The sequence below is a fragment of the Protopterus annectens genome, chromosome 2.part1 (genome assembly GCF_019279795.1).
Source record: "Protopterus annectens isolate FY-2018-M chromosome 2.part1, PAN1.0, whole genome shotgun sequence".
Taxonomy (NCBI): Eukaryota; Metazoa; Chordata; order Ceratodontiformes; family Protopteridae; genus Protopterus; species Protopterus annectens.
Window position 1 is genome coordinate 948,516,044 of NC_056729.1, and position 10,522 is coordinate 948,526,565.

The window sequence follows — 10,522 nt, forward strand, 5'->3', positions numbered from 1 at the left end:
GGTGAAGGGTGGTTGGTTTAGGGGTTGGAGTAAGCACCCTCATTGGTCCTTTTGAACTTAAGTTTTTAGCTTCTGGTATTTAAACCTGGTGTTTGAACTAGTTTCTGCTTGTTTGCACTCAGCACCACACAGTGCCATGCAACTGTGTGCCATAGCCAGACAGATAACTTCAACAATTTTTCCCTTAGTTGCAGCTGCATTACATTAGTTTAGTCCTCATCCTTAGTACTTTTCTTTTCTGGTCTAAAATAATGATAGTGAGCTGTGACCTGTTAAACCACCAGCAAAACCCCCCCAGCAGCAATATCCATCTACTGAGCACCTCCTTGATCAGTTCTAAAAATCCCCCCCTTGTGATAACAGTTTTTCAACTTAGACAAGGTCTCAAAAACAAACTTACCGACGTGAAATTTGCCAACCATAACAAAATAAGAGGTATGCAGCTAAACTGTAAGACCTTAAACCAAAAACTCCACATACTGGAAGCACTTCTGTGACTGGAAGATGTAGATAACTGTGCAGTCACAAAAACCTGGTTCAAGGCCTCATATACTAGCCTGGTCTTGCAAGGCTACAGTGCTTTCCACAACTTCAAACAAAAAACAAACATATGAACAAAGTATTAGAGATAATTTCATCTCCCGTGTAGTTAGACTGGACATCTCCATGAAGTTACTCCAAGTTCAGGATACTGTGGGTAAGACCCTGTTCAAGTCATAACCCGTTATAGATCCCCCTTCTTGGGTCATGATACGCATGAAGCCTACTTGACCAAACTGCAGTCAATCCAAATATTGCTGAACACTCTGGTTATGGGGGATTTCAGTTATTCCACCATCAACTGGGAAACTACTCTAGCCCAAACTCACTATCACAAAAGTTCCTTGACTTTATTAACTCAAATGCTGTGGAACAAAATGTTCAAACCCTGACAAGGAACAAACATACTAGATCTGGTCCTCACTAACATGTCAAACAGATGCATTGCCACAGCTGTCGGACCCTCATTAGTTAAATCTGACCACAAATGAGTCACCTTCAAGCTGGCACTAAAACCAGACCTTACAATGGGGGAAATCAGACTAAAAAACTTCACCAAGGCAAACTATACCCTCCTAGCGGTAGGTATAAATGCATTCTAAGCCCCACCCCCAGCTAGAAGTGGTAACTGAACAGAAGCTTACACTAAAGCCCTGTACAGTCACTTGCATAAGTGTATAGATTCAGCTGTTCCAGAAACAATCAAAGCCAGAGCCCCAAAAATAAAAGCCTACCCTGGTGGACATCCAACATCAACAAACTTGACAACAAATGCAAAAAGTTGCTGTCCAAGAAAACCAAGGCTGGGCCCCAACAATGGAAAAGCACCCTCCTCAGCCTCAACAGGCAAATAAGACAACATGCCAAATCCTCTAAGGGTATCTTTGAGAAAAACCTAGCTAGCACAAATAAGGATAACCATAAGGGATTTTACAGCTACATACATAGCCTAAAGGGTAGGACCCAAGCATGTGCTGAACTTGTGACTAATGGTATCACACACACTGACCCTGCAGAGAGAGCAAACCTGCTAGCGGATAGATTTTTTGAAAACTTAACTCCCTTATCCCCTCAAAACTTATCACAAATTTTCTCCCCAACTTGCCCCACCACTCTACATATTTGAAGAACAGGTCATTAAAGTCTTGTCCAAGGCAAAAACACAGCCTCTATGGGACCAGACGGCATCCCAGGTTGTCTTTTAAACAAGCTACAACATGAACTAGTACCGCCATTAAGTTCCCTATTCAATCATGCCCTAACCACAGGCTTTGTTTCTGCGGGATATTCCCCTCCACAAAGGTGGCCTAGCAACAGACCTGGGGAATAACAGACCCATAAGTCTGATCAGCCTCATCTGTAAGGCCATGGAATGTATCATAATGGACTTCATTAATTAAGACACTGGCAACCTCAAAACCCTGGATCCAACCCAATTCAGGTTCGTCAAGGGCAGATCCTGTCTGTTAAACCTGGTGAATTTCTTTAAAAATGGGACCAGGGCCATTGATGAGGGCAAATCTGTGCACACAGTATACCTCGACTTGGCAAAGGCTTTCAGTACAATCCCACAGTCACGCATTACTGATAAACTTAGCAAACTGAATGTGAACCCCTTTGTTGTAAGATGGGTTGCAAACTGCCTCACAAACCAGACACATACTATCAAAGGTTGTGTTTCCATATCAACGTGCAGACCTGTCACTAGTGGGTGCCACAGGAGTCAGTGCTTTGCCCCCTACTGTTTGGTATATAATTCTCAGAAGTTCAGGCCAAAACTTAAGGGTTGTGGCTGACTAAGTCTGCGGATGAATGCAAACTAAGTGCAATTATTGAATCCTCAAATTATGTCAGCATACTTCAGGAGGGTCTTACACTATCCAAAAACTGGTGTCTTAGTCAGTCTCAAACTGAATGCAAGAAATGCATCATCGTTCCCTTTAGCAGAAACAATGTTCCTTCACACTATCAAATCAACAACAATACCCCTAAGTACCTACAAAGGGATATGGGATCACAAGTTGACTGTGGCCTTAACTTTGACCACCATATGTCTGCTTTAGTAAGGAAGACTTTCTACGTAGCATACTTGATCAGTAAAGGCATTGTCTCTAGAGCAGAGAAGGTTATAACCCCTTTGTACTTGTCACTAATCAGGCTCATAATTGAGTATAATGCCCCTTTGGGCATGTGCCATACAAAGCCCCTTTGGAAACTGGAGAGTCCTCAGAGGTTTCTAATGGAGAAGATCAAGGGACTTCAACACATGCCTTACACAAACTGACTGGAGTCCTTGTCACTATACTCTGTATCATACAGACGTATTAGAGGAGACTTATGCATGGCTTACAGAGCAATCTCAGACCCAAACCTGATGTATTTGCTACACATCCATAAATCAAACAGGACTAGAGTTGCCCATTCCAGGGACCTAAATATGACCTGAGACTTGACTAGAACATGCTGGAGGAAAAATTTGTCTCCCAGCAGCTACTGGATTTTTGGAATAGGGTACCAGTTCATGTGAAGCAGAGTACCTCTATGACACTGTTCAAAAGGAACCTGGATGAGTGAATGGAGCACTGTAAACTCTTACCAGGGATAGTGCCCACAACCCTCTTGAACATGGGCAGTCATTACTAAATACAGTCTTGGGTATTGACTAGAGTTTCTGTGGTATTACATTGGGATGAAACAGCTAGGCTTGAAATGACCTCCGGGTCAATAGCCTAGTAAACTCCTAAGATCCTGTGTTGGAAATCCTTTGAATTGCCTAAAAAAGGTACTATGGGGGAGGACAAAATTTTAGCCAATATTCAAAAGTCCCAAGAAGAGAAGCAGGCAAAGCAGTATGATCTGTTAACCATCTCCTTCCATGGTGACAAATATTGCACCTTCTTAGAATGACACCAGAAACTAAGCCAGTTAATGAAGTCAGTATTTTTTTGTTCATACTGTGGCATCATCCTTGGAAGAGGTAAAATGCTACTCAGTGCTAGGCCATATCAGCCTGGGACACATATTCTGAGATGTCCATGATGTCTGTCTTCATATCGTCTAGAGAGGCACATCTCAGGTAATTTACACCCATATGGACTATGACTAAGTCATACTGGTGCATGTGGTTCAGTGACCTGAGTACGTGGGTAATGTGGTGGATCCTGGCCCCTGATAAGCAACTAACTGTGACTTTCTCTTTACTCAGCCTGGTGAGAGGGACATTAGCATGTCTTCCAAAGAAGTCTTCATTGACTAGAATGTTGGATTCTGTTGTAGCTTGTCTTATGAACGTAGAAGTAGACACTCCGTGAGATGTGGATGTATGTGTTGATGTGGGTGTTGTTTTGAAAGAGTGCATTCAGGGTTGCTGAGGGTGTTTGTTAAGTGTACTTTGTTTAGGAGGTGTTTGGGGTTTAGGAAGGTTATGTGGGTCTATGTGTTTGCTTTGAATTGTGTGAGATTGGTGTAGCATGTGTACTACTGACAACCTTATTGACATCAGGAGTACCTTTATGTGAGACCTTTGCCTCCAGTGACATTGTGTAAATGCATCTCTCACGCACCATATCAGTTTCATTGAGAATTAACTGGTTGCCAGTAAATGTGAGGCAATTTCTACATTGCCTCAGATGACCATATCCACCAAGCTGGTAATGGAGATAGTGGGAAAGTTCATAACCCATGGCAACAGATCCTTTTTTATTGATTAGACAGTTGGAATTTGAATGTAATGTCAGGAGGATCCAGTTTGCAACTCTGGGGGCAGTGCTTGTCACTGCAAGCTAGTTGTCCTGAGTGCAACTATGTGTTCGTGAAATTTCAATGGTGATTTTACAGGAAAAATGTCAGCTCAAGGCATCTGTAGCTATACAGGGCACTGTCAAACACATGAAGGGAAACTAATAAGTAGAGCCTGATGATTTATGGATAAAGTATTTAGGCAGATATTCTGAAGTTAGAAACAAAGCAAGCAGTACTTACTGAAAATAAAGAATTATTTTGTCAGGAATGATGAAAACAAGGGAGTCATCTGAATGGCTACTGCCTGACTATTACTAGTACTGGTCTCACCACAGCTTCACACTACTGGCATACAAAGCTCCTTTAATTCTTTCTCACCAGAAGCAAAACAGTAGTATCAATCCCAAGAAGAGAAGCAGGCCACAGCCTGTTTAGTGATCCACAGTCTTGTCCCAGATGATGTAAGGGTCTATAGGCTTGTTGTAGCCTTTTCCTGCTAGATGCCTTGAATAGCAACCAGACCAGTCAGAAAGGTCAAGCACAGACACTCATTTCCCAACCAGAAAGAGTCCGTAATTTATGCACTCTGCTCCTTCTCACCAGGAGCAAAATATATGCACAGATTCCAAAGTGGCACCTATGGAGCAGTTATTAGGCTTTCCAGTGATCAGCAGCCCCCAAGCAATAATGTTCCTATGCTCCATCTCTCACTAGGAACACAACAGAAGTGCTAATTCCAGGATGACTACTGAGAGGCAGAATGTGGGCTGTCCAGTAATTGGTGGCCTTGGAGTAGATATTGTAGAAGTTAAAGATAAGATGGAAAATGGGTTAATACCCTAAGTGCTGCAGTGTGCACTAAGCAGTTAGCTATGAAAGAAGGGGTAACTTAAGCTTTAGCTATGTAAGTAGGGAACCACTAATTTTAAAAGATCAAGATAAATTGGAAGTGGTGAGCACTTTGTATTCTGGTTCTGTGGAATATAGTGGAATGACAAATACATTTAAATAGTTGAAGGAGAATGATTTCACAAAATGATAATTTTGTTCTTAACAATAGCCAATGAAAGAGGAGAGGGTAGGAGCTGTATGGTCAAATTAGCATAATGGGCAGACATCTAGGAAGACAGTTGAGTTTAAAAGAGGGAGGGTAGGGAAAAACTTAATTTCTGTGTGACTCACAAGATACACAGCTGAGGTTGCTTTCATAGTTTAAATATGCAATTAAAAGCAAAAAACAAGTAAAACATAGTGTAAAGAAAATGAATCACAATGTACAACAGGAGAAGCTAATAAATGAACTCAGTATACAAGAGAACAAAAACAAACTAACTTTTTCCATTTTTTTCAATACCCAGATAAATCCACAAATGGTTTTGCATTAGCTGTTATTAACTACATTAACAAAAATTCATTAAAATCATGAAGCATGCTTGTACTCATTTTATAAATGCATTAACTCACTTCATTATGTTTTTATTTGTTGTTTAGTAACGGTATACCTGTGTAAGGAAGGATACTTGTATAAAACTCATACCTCACCACAGACTTTTATAGTTAACAACAACCCTTGAGGACAGTTATTCCAAGTTTCCTCTAATATTCATGACAACGTAGTGTCAGCACATAGACTGACAAAATTCTAACGTCATCTAGAAAATAATTTCCATTGTCTTTTTTTCAGTGATGATCCACTTGTTTCGTCTCTAACTAAATCAAAAGAATTTGATGAACTGTACCACTGGCATAGTATGAAACCACTATCTGATGAGTATGAGAGAACAGCATGTGATAATGGTAAGAACTTTTACAATTATAGTTTTCCTGAAGATATAAATGAGTACTGTATAGCACAAAATGCTGGTTCCAGGTATTACCACAGTATTTGAATTTAGTACTTCATTAGGGAGATAAGCCTGCCAGAAAGGTCAGCTGAAAAGGATGTCTGAAACAGAGTTTGTTCAACTGAATATCACCTTTACTGTATTTTACTTTTATTCTGATGTAGGTCCACTTTCCAAAATGTTGGGCAGTACAGCATAGCTTATCTTTCTACTACACTACCTCAAAGTGCCTCAACCCCGGTAGGAGGAGGAGGAGTTAGTCTAAAGGGAGCTGCAAATGCTGATGTCAGTAGCAGAGGTGTGTGCCAGCTTCTTACTGGAGGAAATAGACACTTCCCAGAGTGTTATGACATGGTGGTACTTTTACATAATGGGAACTTGTACAGAGTCTGAAACCCCTGAATTCTTGACAGGATACCATAAGGAAAAATGCCTTAAATTATCCTGAGCAGAATATTGCACAGAGCATTCCATTGCCATTTCAACATTATTAAATGTAGTACAGCTGCTATCAGTTAAATATAAAACCTGGTATTAAAAGCATAACCATTTTTGGATAATTATACTGGGTAATGCAAAATAACAGCCCAGAGCCTGATGAAAAATTAAGTACATAGATTACGCAGGACACACACACACACACACACACACACACACACACACACACACACACACACACACACACACACACACACACACACACACACACACACACACACACACACACACACATACACACACACACACACACACACACACACACACACACACACACACACACACACACACACACACACACACACACAAAATGAAAATGAGGGTAAGTAGTTGAATGGTATATAAAGATATAGCCAATGCTATCCATAAAAGTAGAGCTTAGCTTTGACTCTACTATTCAGTGACCTGGCTTATAGTATAGTGGTGAAAAAGTAAAGTTCATAGGTGTTTACTAGGCTGGCTAATGGCCACAAGGGCCTTTTTGTAAGCCTAGTCGTGCAACCCAAATCTCTGACAAGTTCTGATACCCTTGATAAGTGCAAGCAGGGGCCTGGAGATGAACCATTTACAGCTTGACTGTGTCCATTAGAGACATAGGTGCAAAACCAGGGATGAATTTCCTGTTCACCATCCAGTTGTCCAGGTTGCACTTGAATTGGGTTAGGAAGGAACTCTGCTTTGCATGGATGGGGAGCCTGTTATACAAATTGTGCAGACTGGACTGTCTTCTGTTAGGCATAATTCTGATTGTGAAGGATGGGTGAGATATTAGAGTAAATGAATACAGCATCAAGTCAGTAGTCAAGCAACACTAAGTATAAAATATTGAATTAAAACAGAGTACTTCAATGTTCAATATAGTCCATGGCTAGACAGCATACCTCTCATTTTAAGAATCCCGGACAAAGTGAAAAAGAAATGGAGAATAAAGTTTCACAATCAGGGACAGATTTTAAATGTTGCTCTTATAAACTTAGAAAGAGTATAGAACAGGTTTTGCATTATTGTAAGCATTTTTCTGAAGGATATAAAGTCTGAACTTCAAATATTTTTGATTAATTAGTGACTTCAGTTCTCTGTTATTTCCAGAAAACCAAATAATTTTTTTTCAAGAACAGACAGAAATATCAGGTAAAAATCTAGATGTTGGGCAACGTTCTTAACAACAGAGAGATATATTAAACAGGTTAATTTCTGTGGTATTATTCGATGTAGGTAGCAACCGTCTAAAGGGCAAAACAATTGCATCTTGCAAAGTTAAATGGGCGTGATTTGAATTTATTTTGAATTTCTTGGTTTACGAAAAGTATTTTCAGATCACCTTGAAGGGCATTCAATATAACAAGCCTCTTCAACTTAATGCTTCCTAAGACAGAAGTGGTGAACTTCATGACACCCATGCAGATGGACAATACAGTTACAACTGCTGAATCCTACACATATGCACTCTATAAGCACTTACACGAGTGCATGGATCTTGCTATCCCAAACAGAACCAAGACGCTATCCTCCAAAAAAAGGAAGCCAATCTGGTGGTCCCCTGCCATAAACAAACTGTACAACAGAAGGAAGAAACTGTTGCAAAAGAGAGTAAAATCCCATGAGTGGAGGGAGCTCCCTGGTCAGCCTCAGTAAGAAGCTGAAATCCCTTATAAGATCCTCCAAAGCTAGCTACGAAAACAAAATCGCCAGTAAATCCAAGGACAACCACAAAGCATTCTAGAGCTATGTCAAGAATCTAGATTGCAACACCCAGATCTACTCTGAGTTACAGCACAAAGGCACGAATATTACAGAACCAACTGATATTGCCAACATCCTGGCAGATAGGTTCAGTGCTAACTTTACCCCCCCTCTCACCTCCTAAAGGGCCCGTATCTATACAGGAAGAATACAGGGTCCCTGTAATCACAGCTACGCAGGTAAAAGCTGCACTCTCTAAAGCCAAAAACACAGCATCCATGGGACCGGACAACATCCCAGGCTGCGTTTTACATGAACTTCAGAACGAACTGGCTCCCCACTTAAGCACCATGTTCAATAATAGCCTCGCATCAGGCTTTGTGCCCACTGAATGATGCATAACAACAGTTATCCCAATCCACAAAGGGGGAGCCACCACTGATCCCGAGAACTATAGACCTATTAGCCTGACGAGCCTGGTCTGCAAGGCCATGGAAAGTATCATCATGGAACTCATAAACAAAGACATTGGTAACCTCCAAACTCTGGATCCCACCCAGTTCAGGTTTGTGAAAGGCAGATCATTCCTTCTGAACCTGATCGACTTCTTTGAGGCAGTCACCAAAGCCGTGGATGAGGGTAAGGTGGTTCACACAGCCTATCTTGACCTCACCAAGGCTTTCAACACCATCTCCTATTCTGGAATTATAGCTAAACTCACTAAACTAGGTATAAATCTCTATGTCACAAGATGGGTTGCCAACTGCCTCACTGACACAACCCACACTGTAAAAGTTGCAGACTCCAAAACTGACCTCAAAGCAGTGACAAGTGGAGTACCACAGGGTTCCATCCTGGGACCTCTCCTGTTTGGTATCTACTTCTCTGAACTACAGGCTAACACAGAAGGCCTCTAGCTAATGAAGTTTGCAGATGACTGCAAACTAGGAGCCATAGTCAAGTCCCTAAATGATGTGGACATCCTACAGAAGGGCCTCACTGAGATAGATACCTGGTGTCAGAGCCATGGCCTCAGGCTCAGTGCCAAAAAGTGCAGTGTCATCCCCTTTGGTAAAAACTCTGTACCCATGAACTACCACATAGGCAGCAATCTACTTAACACCGAATGCGTGATAAGAGACCTTGGGACCCATGTGGGCAGTAGTCTCTCCTTTGATAGTCACATCACCACAGTAGTCAGGAAGTCCTTCTACATGGCACACCTCTTCATAAAAGGGTTCTCATCCACTCATTGGACCCATTATAGAGTACAGTGCCCCTTTTGGAATGTACCTCACAATACATCTTCAGCAGCTGGAAAGGACACAGAAGTACCTCACAAAGAGGATCACTGGCCTCAAACAAATGCCCTACACTGACCCCCTCAAAAAACTCCAGCTTTACTCCGTAGCATATCACCTACTCCGAGGTGATCTCTGCCAAACAGATAAAGCTATGTCAAACCCAGATCTGTTGGACATGCTACACCTAAAGAAATCCCAATCACTCCAAGCTACACGCTCTAGGGACCTAAACCTTGTCACCACAAAAAAACAGGACACGCTGGAGGGATAGATTCCTGTCCCAGAGACTTCCTATACTCTGGAACAAGCTACCTATCTATGTCAAGCAAAGTTCTTCATTAGCACTCTTCAAGAAAAATCTTGATGAGTGGATGGGAAATAGGAAATACACCACAGGGATCACTTCTGTGTCTCCGCTCGACAGTGGCACAGGAAAATAACTTTCTTGGGTGGCGTAAGCTATGGAACTTTGCTGGCTAGGTTTACGTATACCCTTGGGCCGATAGCCTAGTACCTACCTATGAACCTATGATAAAGAATGTAGGATCTATTGTGTTTAGGCTTTAGTTTGGTAAACTTAAGCAGTTTACATGGATTGAATAGGTGTTAAGTTTCAGATTTCTAGTGTGGTATTCAGCGTATGGATTTCCATCATTTCATAGGTAAGTACTTGGTAATTATCTTTTAGACCATTACAAGCCTAGCCACTAACCATATTAGAAATTTCCCTCCAGCCTCAAGGAATGCAACACAAGAGCAGGGGAAAAATAGAGGCAGCCCATCCATTTCTTTAGGTTTTTCTCAAGCGGCAAGGGTGCAACTGTGCTTGACATGTAGTGGAAGTTTGTTTCAGAGGTAGCGGATACATTGTGATATGAATCTGTTATACCAGTATATCTGATGCATCTGTTT

The 10,522-nt window shown here is 41.4% G+C and overlaps 1 protein-coding gene across 1 annotated transcript in view; it reads left to right on the plus strand.

Annotated features, from left to right (window-relative positions):
- Positions 1–10,522, plus strand: part of LOC122794924 (probable ATP-dependent RNA helicase DDX60) — a 3,096,781-nt gene that overhangs the window by 1,152,022 nt on the left and 1,934,237 nt on the right. The window contains exon 12 of the mRNA XM_044063517.1: positions 5,966–6,078. Coding sequence (XP_043919452.1) covers positions 5,966–6,078 — 113 coding nt within the window. The remainder of the gene's footprint in view (positions 1–5,965; positions 6,079–10,522) is intronic.